General features: G+C 36.7%; 2 protein-coding genes across 2 annotated transcripts in view; one reads left to right on the plus strand and one right to left on the minus strand.

The window, feature by feature from the left end:
- The window catches only part of mim (missing-in-metastasis), a 286,624-nt gene that overhangs the window by 116,252 nt on the left and 147,893 nt on the right, over positions 1-22,479 (minus strand). The gene's annotated exons all lie outside the window — the stretch shown is intronic.
- LOC140754949 (transmembrane protease serine 9-like) lies at positions 20-21,697 on the plus strand. The gene is made up of 15 exons (XM_073090108.1): positions 20-180; positions 8,630-8,781; positions 10,284-10,426; positions 11,140-11,318; positions 12,214-12,376; positions 12,567-12,772; positions 13,444-13,598; positions 13,855-14,109; positions 16,554-16,758; positions 17,358-17,515; positions 18,023-18,254; positions 18,426-18,564; positions 19,670-19,869; positions 20,217-20,441; positions 21,412-21,697. The coding sequence occupies exons 1-15, from the start codon at positions 120-122 to the stop codon at positions 21,579-21,581; spliced, it is 2,643 nt and encodes an 880-aa protein (XP_072946209.1). The 5' UTR covers positions 20-119; the 3' UTR covers positions 21,582-21,697.

Below are 22,479 nucleotides of genomic sequence, written 5' to 3' on the forward strand. Positions count from 1 at the left end.
AGGGTGACCGGGTCAGTTGCTCTTACGTTCAGTGGGCTCAGTGGTTCAGTCGTCGCTCGGCCGTCGAGCCGAATGCGCGGGTCGTTTTTTATACAATTTAAGTGGATAAACAAAAAAACATGACGCCTCTCCTGATTACATCGGCGCTGTTGGTTTCCTACTCGTGCTTCGTGGCTGCGCGTAAGTCTATCAATCATTACAATATTCACAAAGTAATCAATAAGTCAGTTCTTTCTCAGTTTTTGTACGCGACGAGATCAATTTCGCGCGATATGGATGCCCCGTACATCTGGCTCCGTGACCGGGCGGACGAGGATAATGTTGTATATTGTCGTTGAAAACGTTAAATATTCAGTGGCATTGTGGTTAAATAGGTTTTAATTTTTAATTATCGTTACGATACCCCTTTTGATGATTATTAATTTATGCTGTTCTGTATTAGTTTAAAAATAAGTAAGTAAATGTTTGTTTTTTTTTACTGATGTGAATAAGTTTCGCGTTGTGCTTAACAAAATATAAATTACACATAAGAGGTTTAAAGTTCACTATTACTTTTAAATATTGCTTTAGATGGCCGCTTTATTTCAACTTGAGGTCGCTCAGTCGAAATTCGACTCTAATGAAAAAATCAAGAACATAGGCTTGTCGTTCATAAAAGTATGTACCTACATTGTCTTTATTTCCAGCTAAAATGCAATGTGTTCCACATTACATTTTCGCTAAAGTACAAATTTCGAAAATAAGACATGTCTGCTACAAAGCTTATGAATTATGATCAATGACAATATAATATACCTATATAGGTATAACATATAATATAACTATATTTTTTAATTCTGTTTAAGTTTGACATGATATGTATGATAGATAGTATGAACGTAAACACTACCTACAAGTTTTATCTGTTATTCATTTATCCTGTTATTATTTAGGCATATTTCGAGTGTTATTAAACGGTAATAATAATAGTTTTATTTTTATTACCCCCTTTCCATTCGTTTTATTTATTTTTTATAAAGTTTACATATTTCGAGTTATTAGAAAAATACGAAAGATAGGGAAAATAAGGTTTAGTTAAAGCTTGGTTGGCCATATCTAAAAGCAATTAAGCGTTTTTTGATATTATTTTCGCTTCCAATATTGACATTAGACTAATGTGTTGACATACATGTGTTTTAAATTATCAGTCAGTTAATGTTATATTTGTCTTTAATTTAATGACTCAACATATTTAATATTTAACGTATCATTATATTAATTTAACATGTTAAGTATACATAAAAATAAGAAAAAAAAACCAATAAATTAGAACTATGAAAGAAAGAAATATGAAAAAATATTCATAGATTATAGTGCGGGATTACCAATCGTACGTCATAGGTTGTGTATGTATTTTTGTTATTTTTGAAGTGTCCTTGTGGGTATATGGTGATTGTATGAGTGAAGAGTGTATTTTTAAATCAAAAAGAATGCTGAAACACACAAAAGAACAAAAAAATGTAAATTGACAATAAGTGATAGAATATAATGAAAATTAACTTTGTTGATTATTTGTTGTTCGTTGCGCAAATAATTGTTTTCGACAGCTAACAAAATTGTGTATTCTCGGTTTTCCTAATATAGGATACATAAAGTATATTTACGAGTTTTTGACACGATTATCCCGGACGTGAGACAGCGGTAATTCCACTAACTCCAATCTAAAGTTCCCAGGGTCTTCCCCAATGGCAATAAACAAACCTAGCATTATATTTCTAAATTTATCCTTAAAATAAATATATATGCCTATACATATACCTATCCTTCGTGTCTTTTATATCATTCATCATCGTACAAGTAACTGTGACTTATTAATAGTTTAAATCTTATATAATTATAAAATTCTCGTGTCACAATGTTAGTTACCGTACTCCTCCGACACGGCTTTACCGATTTTCACCAAATTTTATATGCATATTCAGTAGGTCTGAGAATCGGCCACTATCTATTTTTCATACCCCTAAGTGATAAGGGTTGTTTACCCTTAACATTTTTTTATTTATACAACGTTTGTCGGGTCAGCCAGTTTTATATATAAAAATTCGGCTCCGTACACGAACAGCAGTCTATGGATTACAATAATTCTATATAGTATATGTTGTTGTTATAGTTCTTATCTTGAAGCTATCAGGAACAGGAAATTCTAACTGTTTCAATATTTGAGTAAAAACAAATATATCTGACTATTGATGACAATTGACTATTAATATGACTATTTAATAGTCCATTGAAATAACTAGAAATGTGTGCAAATTACTTGAAAATTTATTCCCAAATTTTGATCCATTTCCATTAATAACTTTGTTATTTTTGGTTCTACGATAAATAAATATATAGAATCAAAGTTAGGCATAACTCCATTTTTGACACATTTGAATAGTATGCCCAATAGAACGGAAAACTATTTGCATCCCATTTTGAGGCACCCCAGCTCGATAGTTGTGACCCCACAAACGTAAATTAAGCTTTACAAAAACCCTCCCTTGACGTAGAAAAAAATAAATTGCGCTCTTTGACTTTAATAATACTGAGAGTCCATTAAAAAGTTATATAACACTGGTTTGGTTTAGGGTCATTTTTCATATGGCCTTAGCGACAAAAAATCGCAAAAAGGAACTATAGTTACGAGATTTCGATAAAATTACTAATTCTGGCTACCTTATTGGTCGTAAAATTGCCGCGGCAAAATTAGTTTTAGGGATTTTTAGCGACTATAAATTGATGATGTGCGTAACAACTCCAATTTTTAGGAGAAAACATTGTATATATATCAAAGGATAATTGCGTAGGTGGGCATATAATACACTACACAAAAATAACATTACATAGATTTTACAAGCGTCTCGATTCGCCGTTATTGAATTATTGTAAGTTGCTCGCTCAGAGTTCAACTTGTAACCTCGAAGTCACAATCAATGTGAATCATTCGTTGCGTAAAGGGAAAACCGAGGTTCTTAAACAACGTAACTGGTATTGGAGACAATGATACTGTGGAGTAAAGTGTGTAATTTTATATTAGAACAACACACTTATCATAATGTTGTAATCTGGTTCATTACACTCATTATAAAAGTATCGGAGACTTCAGATTTACTGTTGCCGTCATAGATTAGTAAAGATTACTCACTCCTAACAAGAAAATGTAACCAGTTTTGACAATTGAAATCAGTGTCATCTATTTTCGTATTTGAAAAATATTCATAAAATGTAGTTTTTAGATCATTTACAAATGAAACGATATTACTCCGCAGTTTTTCTTTGATTTCGTGTTTTGTACCACTAAACTGCACATGTCGGTATTGTTCCGCGTAAATTACGCTGACACTTGTCAGCCATTTAATGGCTTCCTTCAATTACAAGGCAGTGAGATATCTATACTTATCTATGGTTGCCGTGTATAGAAATCTGCAATCAATCTTAATCAGCACGGGAATCCTACCTTATATTGAGCACAGATGCGTTTTACTCCTAAGGACTAGTTTAACAATCAGGTCGCCCTGGATCAGGTAGACCGGCGACCTTAAGACTGCGGGAAACTGCTGGATTCAGAGGGCACGGGACTGGTTGGGTGGTGCAGAATAGGCCTATTGGCCAATCAGTGGACATTTATTAGCAGAAATAGGTTCCACCGATGTAGTACCAGTTTTACCGACTACCTTAACTTAACTTCGCACATTAGCATAATAATTAGCTTTTATATTTTCGAACTAAGCCAATATTGACATGACGACGTGATTTTTGATTTTGTCGCAGAGCGAATAACTTTTACTATTACATCTCGAAAATCATCTAGGGACGCTATGATATATAACACATTACACAACAACATAATTCCTACATTATATGTATGTGTTTATTTATTTATTTAGTTACGTATCTGTCAAAGGAGACCAAACAAACAATATTGTCTTTCGCACATATAACACCTATGTCAATCCTTGTGGTTAACCTGCTATACTGGACATGCAGGTGGCTACTTGATCGATCTCCGGCCAGGCTATCGTCTAACTAAATGATGAATTTAGACCACCGCGTCATCATAAGGAAAATTGTGCAATATTTATTCATTTTTTAACCGACTTCGAAAAAGGAGGAGGTTACTCAATTCGACCGTATATATATATATTTTTTTTTTTTTTTTTTTATGTTTGTTCGGCGATTTTTTCGCGATGCCGCGACCGATCGACATGATTCATACACCATTGTATGCGGCTAGTTTCACAGGGGGTCCCATTTCGAGGAAATTTGAAAATTTCCGCCAGTTTTCCCGGAAAATTGGAAAAACCCGATTTCATATCAACTTGAATAAGTCGAGTATTTCTTAACCAATTTTAATTTTCTTTTTTTCATATAAAAGGGTGTTTCGTTGCGGTACTTTCCTACCTTAACATTAGTACGCTCTGATGATTAGAATTTAAGTTATGGGGTGGAACTCATCATCACTACCCCTGCTTTTTACATATTTTATGACAACTTACCTTCTGCCCACTCAATTCTCATGAAACTTAAAATGAACATTGAGTGTCTAGGTTATCATGATATGATGGAAAATTTGACCTTCAACTCTTCAACCCTGATAATGCAGAAGTGCCTCCTGCCTCAACCATACAAGTTAGGCATTTGGAACTTATGGATATTTAATAAAGTCGATAAGTTGAGATATATGATGGAAAATTTGACCTTCCACTCTTCAACTCTGATAATGCAGAGGTGCCTCCTGCCTCAGCCATACAAGTTAGGCATTTGATGCTTATGAATATTCAATAAGGTTGATAAGTAGAGATGTATGATGGAAAATTTGACCTTCTACTCTTCAACTCTGATAATGCAGAAGTGCCTCCTGCCTCAACCATACAACTTAGGCATTTGGAGCTTACGAATATATGATAAGGTCTTTGAGTAGAGACATATGATGGAAGATATGACCTTCAATTCTTCAATCCTGATGATGCAGAGGTGCCTCCCATGTAAAGTATATAGATTAGACATTTGTTGTAATGAAGTAGCTAGACAGAGATATATGATGAAAAATTTGACCATCAACTCCTTTTTCTTTTCTTAACTATTGAATTAAGGTAAATTGGACCGGTTCACTCGCAGAGTTTTACCACCTAGTTTGATTTATTTACTTATCTGTTCCTACCTAACCTAGCCAATAATTAGTATCTCATAAAGCTTCGGTTAGGTTAGGTTGGAACATATAAGCCAATATAAAACTAAGCGAGAAGGGTGCGGCAGCGCCCTTCGAGCGGGTGGGTCCAATCCGTATCTATTCAGACCTTACCTTTATTCATGATCACCTTTATACAATTTTACATAATATTAATACAAACGTAAGCATATCATCACTAAAAAGGGTGAAAAAAAAAATTTTAACAAAAAAATAAAACCGACTTCTATGTCACTACAAAGTAAAAAATAATATTGGACACGCTGTTATCAAACGAAATATATTGAGCGCCGACTTCAGAAATATGTACTAAACCAACATTTATTTCAATTATTTTTTACTTTGTAGTGACATAGAAGTCGGTTTTATTTTTTTGTTAAAATTTTTTTTTAAGTACCAATCAGTCCATAGAGATATTTACTGAGTAAACATTTAAATTTGCTCTGGGACTTTGCGCGTATAAAGGTACGCGTACTCATATACGAGGGGTTATCGGTAAAGATAAACTTGTGTTAAAATAATGTGTGATTAATTTGCTATTTTATAATGTGCTACCATGTGAGGTTTCGCTAAGTAGGATAAATAAATTGCCTTTTTATTAGGCCATATTTATTCAGACTGTATATTATATAAGTATTAAATAAATCGAATAAAAAATGTGGGATAAACTCAGCTACATCACTCACATGTTTTCCGATCTTCCCAGATATTATTTGCTCTTCAGAGATTTTATTTGGTAATGCGCATTACATTCCTGTTATAATGAGGCTCCAGCAAAGTGAACGCTTGCTTTAGTTCCCCATTTTTAACAGACCTAAAAAAAGGAGGAGGTTTCTCCACGTATATATACAGGGTGAAATTTGAATAGCGAAAAATGCTGAAAGGAGTTACGAGGCCGATTTTGATAAAAACTTTGCAGTTTTGCATCATTAGTTTTTTAAAATATCTTTTTCATTAACCGGGAATCGAACGGGTGTCATTTTGAAAAAAAATACACCCTCTATATTATTCTACTATCTGATAGTGTCGCTTATAAGGATCAAATTCTGGGAAGTAATTATAAATGACAAACTAAAGGAAAAGCCTCAATTTTAAGAAAATACATACTTCATTCATATTAATTTGTCAATTTTTCAAACGGGCCTTGAAGTCCGCACTCATATTGGACACGCTATTTAAGCCGTTAATCAACCAAATATATTGAGCGCCGACTTCAGAAATATGTACTAAACCAACATTTATATAAATTATTTTTTACTTAGTAGTTACATAGAAGTCGGTTGATTTTTTTTTGTTATTTTTTTTTCAATCCCTACAATAACCTCTCTGTAAAATCTTAACTTAAAATAGCAGTTACCCATAATATGTGCATGTGCTAGTAGTATGCGGTTTATACAAGGTTTTTACTTCCAAATCACTCCGAAACTAAGAAAATATTCCTCAGTCACTGTGAATAATACCTGTACCTATGTGTTTTCCTGCTTTACGGTGAAAACTCGATGACGTCAAAAGTTATTGCACAAAAAATATAAAAACCGAACTGCTTCGCTTCTTCGTTTAAATTTCGTAAAACGTTTAATAAGAGTAATAATTTCAAAACGATGTATGATATTATCAAATGTATACCTTAACAAATAAACAATTAAATTCTATTCTGGCTCCGTCATGAAATATTAATTGACGGAATACCGGTTTAGCTAGGATGTGGCCTTATGAATACATACATCCAATACATCTTTGAATTAAGTTTTTAAACCTTATATAGCAGCGATAGCCTAATGGAAACTCAGGCTCTCCCTCAAGGGTTCAAACCTCGGGATTTTTTATTCATATTAAAATAAATTATTATTTTGTACCCTATAATTGTGACTTATTTAGCATTAACTCCGTCTTTTGCACCTTTGCACCACACTATTTTTAACATGGTCAATAAAGAGTAAATAAATAAATAAATAAATAAAACACAACTACAAACATAATATACTCCAAGTCCGTAGCAACGTTAGGGCACACTAACGCAGCTATATATCCGTGGGTGAGAACGGGCAGACGGGTGCCGGGAGGGTCCCCGCGACATCTTCGTCCCGCTATTATCTACAATTTGCTATTGCAACGCGACTCGTTTCCATATGCGGAGCGGACTAGCAGTTTGGCGCGGACTCCACTACATAGTGATTATAAATGACATATTTACTAACAATAGTATAATAGGGATTATTAATAACTAAGCGAGTCGTATAATATCCGCGACGCCAAGCGTTTTCCTTATTCACGAATGTTAACATTTTATTCAGACGTATCTTCTAATGACCTTACCGACTGATTCTTCCAAACTGGTTCTTTAATTAAATAATATTTTTACTACACGACTTATTACTAAAAATATTAACTAAAATAACAATATCTAGTGCTTACGCTTCTTTATATTTACGTCGTGTTTGGGAAGAGATACATATATTACACATATCTTATATATAAAATTCGCATGTCACAATGTTAGTTAACGCACTCCTCCGAAACGGCTTTACCGATTTTCACCAAATTTTATATGCATATTAAGTATGTCTGAGAATCGGCTACTATCTATTTTTCATACCCCTAAGTGATAAGGGTTGTTCACCCTTAACATTTTTTTAATTTTATGGCAACACAACGTTTGCCGGATCAGTTAGTTATTTATAAATTACTATTTATAAACTTCAAATTTGCATTAAACAATTATTATTCGTTTGCGCACGTATCATATATTACATGTGAAGGTCAATGCGATGCGTTCTTCAAGGTTAAGAAATATTTACCATCACATAATTATGATGTTACAAGCTCGGACTCTCAACCGGCAGGTCCGAGGTTTGAATCCAGGACACGACTGACTGACTTTTAAAATTATGAACGTATTAGAAAATTAGAAATTAATTTTCACTTGCTTACACGGCAAAGGAAAACATCATGAAGAAACCTGCACACGAGTGTTCTTAAAAATAAGTTGTTAAGTGTGAAGTTCAATTCGCACTTAGCTAGCGCGGTTGTCTAAGCCCCCTTTTCTGAGGATACCAGTGCCAAGCAGTAGATGATTACTTAATAGACAACGACGCATGATGGTCGCTGCTTGTCATTAAGTACTTCTAGTTCTGGATATCAATATAAACCTTTCAACTTGGTTTCACACAAATTATTCTAATACAACCATTGACAGTATTTTAATAAGTAGTAGTACCTAACTCATACGGACGACCTGCGTGGTACCCAGTCAGACGGTGAATTTTGATTTGTGTACTGGGTCTGGGTGTTTACTTGTACGAAGCTATGATTGTATAAAACGTCTTTTTATGTAAAATGTCGAACTATCGCTCGTGTGTTACGTCCCTTATTGAATTGTCATCGTCAATCATTGTAGTAACTTAAATATTCCAATTCCAGAAAACGAGTGCCAGGTGAAAAATGGAATAAAGGAAAGTTGCGTCGTAATCCAACAGTGCGACTCCTTGATGAAGCTACTGGAAAACCGCACGCCAGAAAACCAAGCCTTACTGAGGCAAGCGTTTTGCGGGTTCAGCGGGAACTCCCCTAAGGTAAGGCTGATCGTAATTAGAGATGGGCAAAACACCCGGTTTAAACCCAGTACTGGTTTTAAACCCGATAAAGACCCGTTTATACCCTCCCACAGGATATTTATTTGGGTATTTAAAAATGATTTCATAAAATCTTTGGACAGTTTTAAAAAATATTTATTCAGTTCAAATATTTATTGAATAGATATACTAGAAGTTTCTACCGTATTTTCATTGTTTTTACATTTTTTAATGTTATATTTTTGAGGTTTTATCTACTTTTTTAACCTGCTTCTGTAATTGCGTGATAAAATAGTATTTTAGTGCTGTGAATTTTTTTTTTTTTTTTTAAAAAACGCTTTCTACACTCACAGCCCCACACTAGGATTCCCTGTATCGTGGGTGCCATGGACACACACAGAGACAAATACACAAACACCCAGACCCAGAAACAGAAATCTAAATTCATCATTTAGAAATCTCTCTGGCCGGGGATCGAACCCGGGACCCTCTGCGCGTCAGACCGGCATGGTGACCGCTCCGCCACGCGGGTCGTCTTTTTGTAAATGTCTTTTTACAGTGCATATTTAGTACAGTATCATCATCAAAATAATAATTACGCTTAAAAAAGGATAGATATGCATGAAAATAGTAAATACCCGAATAAAAACCCAGTTTCGGGTTTAAACCCTATTTCTTCCCAACGACCGGGTAAAAACCCGGTTTATTCCCGATGGGTTTAAACCCTCAGCCCATCTCTAATCGTAATCCGTATTTGACTGACTGCACTCGAGTTCTTTCTAACTGGAGGAGGCCTGGTATGGTATGTGGTTGCATTTTTGATAGTCAATGATATGGGCAATAGAAAGATTTGAAATAAGAATTAAAAAAGGAAAGAAAGAAAACGTTTAAATTATAGCTCCAAATAAGATAGGTAAAGAATTATGGTGATAAAATTGTTTCCTTATTCGAGCAGTAGGAGAGATGCAAATGAGGTACCATCCAACTGAAGTCTAAGAAAATCTGCAGTTGAAGAAGATGTGTAGTAATCAGTAATTTGTTGATGAAATAAACCGTGAATAACACTATTAAAGGCTTCTAAATCAATGACCAGACACCCTACTTATAATCATCATCATCATCAACCCATTATTGTCCCACAGCTGGGCACGGGTCTTCTCTCAAAATGAGAAGGATTTGGCCATAGTCTACCGCGCTGGCCACGTGCGTATTGGTAGACTTCACATACCTTTGAGATTTTTTTTTATAAGTCTCTCAGGTATGCAGGTTTCCTCACGATGTTTTCCTTCACCGTATTAGCAAGTGATAATTAATTTCTAATACGTACATAATTAAGAAAAATCAGAGGTGCGTGCCTGGGATTTGAACCTCGGACCCCTCGATCTAGATGCCGAGATTCTTAACCACTGGGCTATCACTGCTTGATACCCTACTTATGTTTAAATGAAAATGCACGGTAATCTTACAGATATATTATTCATATATACCTCCATACGTTTCAGGTGTGTTGCCCGTCGCTATCTTGCCTTACGCCCGAGGGTACCCAGGGCACGTGCGGATCCCTGACCTCGTGCGCTCACATCGTCAGCATGTTACAAACCACACCGGTCCCTCAATCTACGATAGATTATGTGAAAAGTTTGCGGTAAGTATTCCCTTGGGTTATTTCAAAATTGAAAAATCTAAAACTCTAAATTTGAGTCAGATTTCAGTCAGTTAAATCAATGAAGTTTTGTTCTGGGTTGTGTTTCCGTGTTTGACGAAGAATGGCGGATTGACATTTGACGTCGACGAAATCTTGCTTTGCGGACTTCTTTTTTCGGAAGGCCCGAAAAATTTAATTGGACAATTGCGTCATAAATTCAAATATCACGACAGTAAAATGATAGTAAAATGAGTTTTCAGACGGATCCAAAACTTAATTGGAAAGCATCTGTTCGTACACCTCTATAGGAAGCGACTAATCACAACGAGGTTGACATCTTATATATAAAATTCTCATGTCACAATGTTAGTTACCGTACTCCTCCGAAACGGCTTTACCAATTTTCACCAAATTTTATATGCATATTCAGTAGGACTGAGAATTGGCTACTATCTATTTTTCATACCCCAAGTGATTAGGGTTGTTCACGCTTAACATATTTTTATTTATATGGCAACATAACGTTTGCAGGGTCAGCTAGTATTATGTAAATGTAGAGGTGAAGCACTTACAGGCCTATAGGAAATCGTCGCATCTTTAATTCTCAGAAACACTGTTGACTTTCTTTATCGCTAATTTAGCTATTAGCGATAACCATCAAACTACAATAAAAACAAGCATATATTTTTAAGAACCACATTGTCCCATTCCAGATGCGGAGGTCCGGATGCACTCAGCATATGCTGCGGTCCACCACGACCTACCGTACAACCGACACCAAACACTTCGCCTAGGCCGACAAATGGGAAATGCGCCTTGAGTGCTATCCCGCCAGACCCAAGCACTGAATGCTGTGGAGTTGACAGCGGAGGCGGTGGCAACAGGATTTTTGGTAAGGAGAGAAGCATTATTTATACATTTTTTTATATATGTATAATAATATAGGAGTAGCAGACGAGCATGCAGTTCAAACAAGAACACAACAGCGTCTAACACTGTTGTTATTAGGCAGAAATAGGTGTGGCGGTGGTGCCGCCGGAGTCGCACCAAAAACGGTTCTACCACCTTCAACAAGGGTAATGAACAGTTACTGTCCGGGGACCGTCGAACAGACACTAATTACTTGTCATGGAATCTTCTCTCATCATGTAATCTCAGTAGTGTTCACTTCAGAAGCTCGTATTGTACACAATCATAAGGCGCTGAAACATTATAGGGTTTATTATAAATATGCACCGTGAATCCCATTAATATACTCTAGACGGGAGCATCGTACTCCTCAGGAGTAAGAATGCCTCTGTAATCGGCTTCAGGTTACCCAATGTTTCAAACAAAATCAATATCATATCAGATGGACTGCATGATCGTTTGCTTTATGAATGTTATATAAATAAAGTTACAAATATATTTTTATTACAAAAGGAAAACATCCAATCGATGACTGATTATGCTCGTTAAACTAGAAGCAACTCAATTGAAAACTAGTTTTTCCAGATCGCTAATTGAATAAATAGTTACTAATGGTTGAGATCATATTCAATATTTCGTAACGAGATAATAATTAAAATGAAATAAACTTGCAACAGATAAAAGTGGAATTTTATGAACATCAATTGTATGACTCCCTATCTAATCCTTATCAATAATTTATTCAAAAAGTATGCAATAAAATTACAACCCTTCTTTAGTGTAAGCTGTACATTATCTGCCAGGTAGTAAATAAATTCGTATAAAACAAATAAATAATGTTTTTAAGGATAATCATAATTAATTGTTGGCATGTATAGGTGGCAATGCAACAGCAGTGGATGAGTACCCGTGGCTGGCAGTCATTGAGTATGAAAAGAATCACAAGATCAAACTTCTATGCGGTGGAGTTCTTATCAGCGGACGGTACGTCATGACAGCGAGCCACTGCGTCACTGGACCAGTACTAAACGTTGGAAGACCGTGAGTATTCGTCAAAATCAATTTAATATTCAGTAGAATTAGAAATCTCATTCGATAGAGACATCGCTACATCTGTTACAGGCTAGATCATCACAGCATGAAAAAGTTATATGAAACATACCAATTCTTTCTTTCTGTCTTTAAGATAATACAAAATCACATAAAAATATATTTTACGACTTATTTTCAGGGTGAATGTAAGACTAGGCGAATACGACACTAGTAAGTCCGGTCCAGACTGCGTGGAGGTCGAGGGTGGTGGTACCGACTGCACTGACGGTGAAATAACCGTACCTATTGAGCAGACGATAGCACATCCAGAATACAATCCCTCGTCTAAACTACGGAGACATGACATTGCACTCATCAGACTCGACAGAGTAGTCGCATATACAGGTAATCGATGTTGCCTATACGTAATCTATTTTCTTATCTATAATATTATATACTAGTTTTTGCCCGCGGCTTCGCCCGCGTTTAATAGAAAATATAACATACTAACATACATAAAACTGAAAATTCGTACCTTCAACTTTGCTAAAGATCATCACTTGATCAAATGCATAGTTTACGATTCAATCCTTACTAATATCGATTAAAAAAATCGAAGTGTTGGGTCCAAAATATCGATTCTCCGATTAATCGATCTTAGATCGCCATCCCTAGTTCCCGTGGGATTTCCGGGATAAAAACTATCCTATGTCCTTTCTCGGGTCTCAAGACTATATTTGTACAAAATTTCATTAAAATCGGTTCAGTGGTTTGGGCGTGAAGAAGAGACAACCAGACAGACAGACAGACAGACAGACAGACAGACAGACAGACAGACAGACAGACAGACAGACAGACAGACAGACAGACAGAGTTACTTTCGGATTTATAATATTAGTAAGGAGTAAGGATAAGAATAATCAATAGACGATGGTAAACGTTTTACACGTCATGGGTGGATAAATAACACATCAGTGACGATGCAAGTGATTATGAATAATAAGGTCCGATACTTTGATTTGAATTTATAACTTTTAGCTAAAATTTTGAATTGTAAATAAACTACGTATTCACAGATTTCATCCGGCCAATATGCCTGCCAACGATTGACTTTACGGAAACACCGCAAACCAATTTGGAATTATTTGTCGCTGGATGGGGAGCTGTCAGCGATGTTCAGAGCTCGAGCAACATCAAACTTGCAGTCACCTTACCTTATTTGTCGTACCAGGTCGGTAGTGTAATTTAATGTATGCGCGGAAAATCAAAATTGATAAGGAACATTAATTTAAAAAACGCATTGTCCTCTATTATTGTCAATGTCTAGTAGATGCACGCATAGATAGGTCATTTGTTATTATGTCATTATTAGTTATAATTTTGTTTTGTTTGTTTAATAAATTGTTCAGTACTTTGGGTTGGTTTGGTGGAGATCGTATAATTCAAACATGAAACATGCAATAAAATAATTTCCATTTCGTTTCTAGGATTGCCAGCCATCGTACAGCGTGCCGAATCGAAGAGTGCAATTATGGGATGGTCAAATATGCGCAGGAGGTGTGATCGGTAAAGACTCGTGTAAAGGAGACTCCGGAGGCCCTCTGCTGAGAGCAAACGGAAAACTTATGGAACTCGTTGGCATCGTCAGCTTCGGTCCCACCCCTTGTGGCATGGAAAATGTCGCCGGCGTTTACACTAAAGTATACAAATATCTTCCTTGGATCAGAAGCCAAATAGTTGAATAAATTACAAATTAGGAAGGAGCAATGTTCCAATAATATGGCGATGATGCCAAACCGTTATAAACTGTCCCAAATAAGCATTTTAGATTATAGTGAGAATTGATGCATAGCACATTATGTTCTCGTTTCCAAATTTTAATTTTATATTTTCCAAATTCCAGATATAATTGAGGCTGCTAGGACCATAGTGGCCTAACTGCATTTTAATGACTTTTGATCGTATTTTCTTAATTTAAAAATGTTGTACACGTTTACTTTTCTCCATATTGTAAATCATATGTTTGTAGTTAGGCTACTCTGGTTCTAACAGCCTCAATTATAAGTAACGTGTGACACATTCTCGTTTCCTTAGTAACTGCAATATCTTCAAATTTGCTCCCAAATTACCATGCTATGCGATAGCCATCAAAAATTAATATACTCATAATAGTCTGTAAATCTATGAAAATAAAATAACTTTTTACATTAATTTGAATTATTATTTATTTCACTTGTTTGATATCTCAGTTATATCCTTCTTAGATTAAGAGGTCCGAGCATATATTTTACAATAAGTATAATTATGCTGTATTTTGCTTCTAAATGTATATCGTAGTATATTATAATATTTTACTATGTTACAGTCGATATTTCGACCAATGCAACCATCATGTGAAAATAAAAAAACCGCATAACATGAGTACCCGTTACTTAGGAAAATGTGTCAATTCCGCGATAAGTTTAGGCTAAAATCATATACCGTAGTAATATAATAGTATTACGTGACAGGCAATGGGCGGCAGTTGCCACTAAAGATAAGACTGATTACGTGTCCACTACGTGTGTACTAATTCCATCAAATAAAAAAGCTGTTAGTTCAGATATAGCTCAACAGTTTCAACTAAATTCATTGTTACTACTACTTGAAGGTGGTAGAACCCATTGTGGTTCGACTCCGGCGGCACCACCGCCACACCAATTTCTACCTAATAACAGTAGTGTTGGGCGCTGCTGTGTTCCGGTTTGAAGGGTGTGGTAAGGGAGACAGACTTTTCCGAGGCGATCCAGCTTAGTCCTCAGGGGTAGCGGCGCATCTGTAGCCGACCTCAGGTAGGAATGTCTAATCCTATCTGGGGTTGATTACAGATGTCCATGGGCGACAGTAGCCACTTACCATCAGGTGGACTGCATGCTCGTCTGTTACTCCTATATTATAAAAAAAAAACTAAATTCAATGTTACTACTAATTGGATTTAATTTATAAAAACCACATTTTAATTAAACTAAATCGTCATAGCCATCGCCTAATAACATCTGGTTACTTAACTTTATATAAAAAATACAATTAAAATGTAAACACACGCATCAGCCCTTTTTCTTTGGAGGGGGCTCCATCTGTACTGCTTACAGTTTATCTTGCAACATTATGCTAACAGGATGCTAAGAGATGGTGCTTTTCCATATAAAAAAAAAGATGAACTATGATATATACCTAGATTCCGTTAAAATCTAATCTTTGCTGCATCATTATTTACGCAAGAATTGACATTGGTACCTACAGGGTGACCGGGTGGGCTTATCACCCCAAAAATCTGGGTAGGCATTGTTGGCAGCCTAGGTCGAAACTAAATTGTCCCTGTAGTTCCGGGACTAGAATAGGGCTACGGTATCCCCTGCTTGTCGTAAGAGGCGACTAAAAGGGGGCTTCCGGGGTTGCGGGCGGCAAGAGTGGGAGCTCGAACCGCCCGGCCAGCGGCCCCGGGAAGGACGACGGTATGTGTGGTCGCAGACCGTCGTACACACCAGGTGGTGTGGCGAGCGTCAAGCTCACCTGGGCGGAGCCCGACGGGGAAACGCGCTAAGAGGACTCCGGTTGCGTTCCTTTGGAGAGCCCGGAGCCCTCTACGCAGCGCAGAGGACGGCCACCGGAGGGGTTTTCGTGCGGTAAAAATCCCACATAACCCGGCGTCGCTCCCACGTTGTCGGGTACCTTTTAAAGGTTTCCCCCACGATAACAAAAAAAAAAAGGTCGAAACTAAATTATGCGGTAAAAAAGACCTGTTGCCTTTCCTATTTATTATATAACCCTATTTATTAAACAATCTAAAACTTATTTTTTTTTATAATTACTTAACAATATTTGCACCAGGTACCCATATATTATATTTTAAGGTTGTAGACAGGATTTCGGCCATATCTCAAGTCTGCCACAGATGCGTTGCCACCCATGAGGACCCAGACGTTTTTAAGCATTTCCCTTAATAAAACCTTCTTGGCAGCGCTTGATACAACTTCTATTAGGCAGAAATTGGTGAAGCAAACCACGAAGAGTTGTATAGTTTACGATCGATTCGACCAATGCGATTCGATTATAGACATTTGGATTCGATGCGCTCGACAATCTACTTTAATTTGGATCGATCCAAAAATAGCTTATTAATCGAAAAATGTATACCTACTGATCATTTAAATATTCGATCCGACTTGCCGCATCTCTATCTCTATTGCCGCAAATAATATATTTATCATACTCATTGGGTAACCACAATCAATGTGTTTGCAACCGCGGAGCAGTGCGCACGTCTCTAGGGTCTGCCGCCTCGGTCATCGCAATAATGCTGAGAGCGCTTGCCATATTACTGCTCCCCCTTCTGAATTACTGCGATGCAGGTGAGTTAATGGATAACAATAACAAAAAATATATAAATAATTTTATGAACCAACAAAGACTACGACAACTTTTTCGAGTATACGTTATCTTATAATAGATGTACTCGTATATAAAATTCTAGTGTCACAATGTTAGTTACCGTACTCCTCCGAAACAGCTTCGCCGATTTTCACCAAGTTTTATGTGTATATTCAGTAGGTCTGAGAATCGGCTACTATCTATTTTTCATACCCCTAAGTGATAAGGTTTGTTCACCCTTAACATTTTTTATTTATATGGCAACAATGTTTGCAAGGTCAGCTAGTAATGTTATACATTCAATTCAATTCACTTATTGCAGGATAAGGTGGAATACATACAATGTGAAAACATTAGTTTTGTGCTCCTGTCCTAACTAAAAGGGTATGCAAATATGTCACAAGTATATATATATATATATATATATATATATATATATATATATATATATATATATATATATACACCTATATATTATGTATATATATATATATATATAGGAGTTGGACGAAGGAAGATTAAATGATCTTACATATTCACTGCGCCGATTGTCTTTTGATATCAAAACATTGTTTTCCAGTTCCGGTCTCAGCTTGCAAAGTGTCGAAGGCATACGATGGAACGTGCAAGTTACGCTCACAGTGCAAAACATTGAAGGGACTTTCTACGATACAATACAGATCACAAGACGAGCAAACGTCCTCCACGCCATCGATTGGTCTGTGCGGTGATCGCGAGGTAAATTTCAAATTTGACAATTATATATAACACGGCGACTGTATTCCTTTGTATCAAACTATTGGTAACGAGGACGGCCATCGGCTCCCACGGCATAGGGTAGCTTTTGAAGGTTTCTCCCTCGTAAATAAAAAATAGGACCAGTTGGGTGTGGATGTCGGTCGACTTACATACGAGGCGACCACCTGTATTCTGTGTGCTCAAGGGTGTTAACGCTTCTGTAAATATCCTGATAAATTAAACTCGTTACGTTGATTGAGTTTGAAATGGAGTTGAGTTTTAGTGGTGTAAATGTTTTTTTACGATTTTCATCGGAACCAAACCTCATATCGAAAAAGTTAAATGTAAAAATTGTAGAGAATAAAAAGATCTATAACGCTTTATCAACCAGATTAACATAGCTTAGTCTTTGTGATAAAAATGAAAAAAAACGAGTAATTCGTTTTTCAGTTAATTGATAGCAAAGTAAAAAAAATGTGCTCTGATAAAATTCTTCCACACTTTCAGGTGTGTTGCCCACCAAGGGAACTACGTTCTCTCGTGGATCCAGAGCCGTCTACACAACCGACTGATAACGAATACCAACCTGTTATCCATACAGTCAACGAAAGCGACGAAAGTATTGGGAACGAAACTGAATACGAGTATATTTCCGATACATATGTGTTCGATGATCCAATCCCTGATATTTGCGGAACACAAACGGGACACTATCGATTAGATGATTTGAAAATTGTCGGTTGGTAAATTTTTTATGGCTGGCTTCACACACTCAGGAGGTTCCGTTCCCGATGAAGTTAATATTTAAATAATGAGTTCTTTGTGTTTATTTTTATGTCCATAACACCTACGACTATGGTAATCTAAGTAGTTAAAAGAGTTGATATTATTTTTTCTTATTTACTTGCAGGCGGTAAAAATTCTGGCATTGCAGAGTTTCCGTGGCTGGCGCTCCTGGAATACGAGCCAAACGAATTTATGTGTGGAGGTAGCCTTATATCCCATAGACACGTGTTGACAGCCGCACATTGTTTCAGAAGGAGCTTGCCGTAAGTTAAAAAAAATACAAGGTATTAACTCAACTTCTTATGGTACGAAATGTGAAAAGTCAAATGCATCTGCAATGTGTTGAGCAAACCTGGATTGTTGAATACGTATGAGCTAACGGAACGAGTGTATCGAAGGTTTTCAAACTGCCCGTAAACGTTCCAAGGGGTAACTGTAACTCAATAGTAACAACTGGAATGAACGGCTTATCGTGACATCCAAAGCACGGAAGTAGCCATAAAGTTTTACCACTAGCAGTCTTCAATCTAACTGCAGACCGTCCGACGTTGCTTAACTTCATAGTGTCGTAGAATATTTGTTGGCTCGACTCCGTAGCGTGAGAGTCATTATTTTCCGAGACCACGTAATCCTCCGGTTTGCCAACACATCTATGACCAATCTCAGGTCTCAGGATTCTTTAATTTTGGGGTGGGTTATAGATGTCCAATGTTCATCTGCGGCAGTTGTCACTTACCATCAGGTAAATTGCATGCTACCTGCATCGATCCACCTGATGGCCAAATACAATACCAAAGAAAGTAGCAAATTTTATTTCACGCTTCATCCTTGACATAATTCTCTGGCAACGTAGTATCGTATTCCAGGTACTCGATGCCGCGCTTTAGATACTCCCAAAAACAAAGAAAGAACGCATGCAGCTATGGCCACTGCCTACCATAGCTATTCCCAAACAACTTAAGTGTTGACATGGTTCGTGGTAACGCAATCATCTCGTTCGGTACATTTTGAATGAACGTATCTACGAGGCATATCTGAAAAGTAAGCGCACTCAGCTTTGCATGATTTGCCTTGTATATCTTCCGCGCAGTCATGGGCCGTGCCTGACAAAATATTGTGTTGAAAAATATAATTTTGTCTGCCACGTCACGATTAATTTTCTAGACATAAATGAGGACTGACTACCCGTACCTGCCTTCACCCATACGCTTTGGAGCAGCGTAGTGGAGTACCTTGCACGCTAGTCCAAGTGGTGAGGAGAAAAGCAATTGGGCAAAAAATGTTTAATCATGATATCCACGACACACGGAATACCTTTGTGGAACTACAAGCGTAAATGAAGTCTAACGATAAATAATTCCTTTCCAGTAAGCAAGTAATCCTATCCGAGTATAATATAACCACGAGTCCCTTCGACACGGCTACGTGGCAAAGGTATAAGATCAACATCACTAACTTCAACATTTCAGTAGAGTGGGCTATAACGCACCCCGAATACCGTCCACTGATTGATCCATATAAAAACGACATAGCCCTAATCAAATTGTCTAATAATGTTAATTTCACAGGTAAATAACGTCACAACTTGTAATTTTATATTTCTTACGAGAACCCTAACGTAAAGCTGATAACCCTTCAGGAAATTTGATATAGAACAAGTCATAACTTAAGTGATGATGAGGAGGATGACGTTTGGAATATCTCGTATAGCTGTCTGTTTAAGCACGAACTTTAAAGTAATGAATCCCAAAACAGAAAATATATTACCTACTAAGCCTGATGTTGTCCACTGCTCAGAAGTGAATCAAATAGGAATGTTAGAATTTTGATTTTACTTTTTCATGTCCCGTGATGTGCAACATAGAAAATGATATTAATATTACATCAATTTTGATCAAAACCCCAAACTTTCCAGACTTCATAAGACCTATTTGCCTGCCACTGAAGGACTACAATATCGACTTCACGAACCGGACCAATTTCACGGTGGCGGGATGGGGCAGCGACAACGTGCATCAAATGACCGACGTGATGAAATCGGTCAGTTTGCCATACGTGTCAGCTGATGACTGCCAGAGCCCCTTACCGGACAACCAGTATATTTGCGCGGGCGGAAAGGACGGAGAGGACTCTTGTAAAGGTCTGTATTAAACCTATAAGTGCATTCTAACCGAGACGTTCTAACTAGTCTTCAAGGGAAGCGAGGCTGTAGCCACTTACCATCAGGGGAACTGCATCCTCACTTGCTTCTTCAATATTATGTACACAGAAACCACAGACAATATACCTATAAATACATATTTTGAAAAAGGTACACAAATAGAAATATATGAGAAACAAATTTACAATTTGTATGAGTCGTACGGTGCAGTTAACAAAACTTTATTATTTTTAATTCTAATTCGCCTTTAAAAATTATAATATACATATTAGAAATGAGTGTATTAATCTGAAAATTTAGCACTGTAAATGAAAATCATGTTCTCCCATATGTAATGTATGGGAAAATATCTAAGCCAACTGAAAAAGTTAATTGGTCACTGTTAAGAGTTTAGTTCGAGTACTTGGATTTCTTTTTTGTAAGACTTCTGTAATATTGAAGTAATTAACTATTTTCTGATGATAAAGGTCTATTTTCATCTCATTTGGTCCAGCAGTTTAGAAGCAATGTGCCTGTGATAGACGAACGGACCGATACACGGATGATCTTATAAGGATTCCGTTTTAGATTAGATATAAGAAACTGCTATTTTTCTGCGTTTTGCGCTTTATCTATTAAAAACCGTAATAGATAGACAGTTCAAATTTTCACGTACATTTACTTCCATGGTTTCAATGATAAAAAATAATTAAAAATGCAATTTTCATGATAAGAAACTCTTCATGTCCATGAGTTCGATTCGCATTTGGACAATTTTTCGTTTAATCGTACGGAACCCAAAGATATTCCATGTCTACTCTCACAGTCTTCACTTAGGTGAGTTGTACCGGACTCTTTTAGTGATTTGTGTGATAGGTTGGTGCAGAGAATTTGAATGGCTGACATTATGAAAAGATATACAAATTTCATGATGCTTGAGACGATTAATATGTTTTTTTTTATATTCAAGGAGACTCCGGTGGTCCGTTGATGTACAGAGACAGAAAATGGAGAAGGAAATTCGTCATCGTAGGGGTGGTCTCCTCTGGTTTCCGATACTGCGGGACCGAGGGCTATCCAGGCTTCTACACGTCCGTTTATAAACACCTCAGCTGGATACACGATATGATGAAAAACTAAGAAATTAAGAATTATAACACTGAACATAAGCAAACTAAGCCATAAGTACCATTTATTGAATTAAAAACGACTAAAAAGTGAAAGCGTAGGCGTACAATAAATAAATATAAATGAAATCTATTTTTTTAATTCCAAAAAACCGAAGCACATATAGTCCATTGAATCTTACAAACTTTGGTCCTAATCGTGCAAATGTAAGCGGCCGCAAGTTTACTTTTTGATGTGAAAGGGGAGTTAGTGTAAACCTTTGGAAGGTGGTAGAACCCTTTGTGGTTCGACTCCGGCGGCACCACCGCCACATCTATTTCAACCTAATAACAGTAGTGTTGGGCGCTGCTGTGTTCCGGTTTGAAGGGTGTGGTAAGGGAGGCAGACTTTTCCGAGGCGATCCAGCTTAGTCCTCAGGGGTAGCGGCGCATCTGTGGCCGACCTCAGGTAGGAATGTCTAATCCTATCTGGGGTTGATTACAGATGTCCATGGGCGGCAGTAGCAACTTATCATCAGGTGGACTGCATGCTTGTCTGCTACTCCTATATTATAAAAAAAAAAAAAAACTAAATTCATTGTTACTACTAATTGGATTTCATTTATGAAAACCACATTTTAATTAAACTAAATCGTCATAGCCATCGCCTAATAACATCTGGTTACTTAACTTTATATAAAAAATACAATTAAAATGTAAACACACGCATCAGCCCTTTTTCTTTGGAGGGGGCTCCATCTGTACTGCTTACAGTTTATTTTGCAACATTATACTAAGAGATGGCGCTTTTCCATAAAAAAAAGAAAAAAACTATAAACTATGATATATAGCTAGACTCCGTTAAAATTTAATCTTTGCTGCATCATTATTTACAAAGAATTGACATTGTTAACTACAGGGTGGCCGGGTGT

This window comes from Epargyreus clarus, unplaced genomic scaffold (assembly GCF_041222505.1).
Source record: "Epargyreus clarus isolate Ecla_fem2 unplaced genomic scaffold, WU_Ecla_fem_2.2 ptg000032l, whole genome shotgun sequence".
Classification (NCBI taxonomy): Eukaryota; Metazoa; Arthropoda; class Insecta; order Lepidoptera; family Hesperiidae; genus Epargyreus; species Epargyreus clarus.

Bases quoted from the DNA above. Each gene is read 5' to 3' on its own strand.
- LOC140754949 (XM_073090108.1), top strand. From the start codon at position 120: ATGACGCCTCTCCTGATTACATCGGCGCTGTTGGTTTCCTACTCGTGC. The intron at 8,782-10,283 runs GTAAGGCTGATC...CATACGTTTCAG, and splicing joins TCAGCGGGAACTCCCCTAAG to GTGTGTTGCCCGTCGCTATC. The intron at 18,565-19,669 runs GTAAGTTAAAAA...ATTCCTTTCCAG, and splicing joins TGTTTCAGAAGGAGCTTGCC to TAAGCAAGTAATCCTATCCG.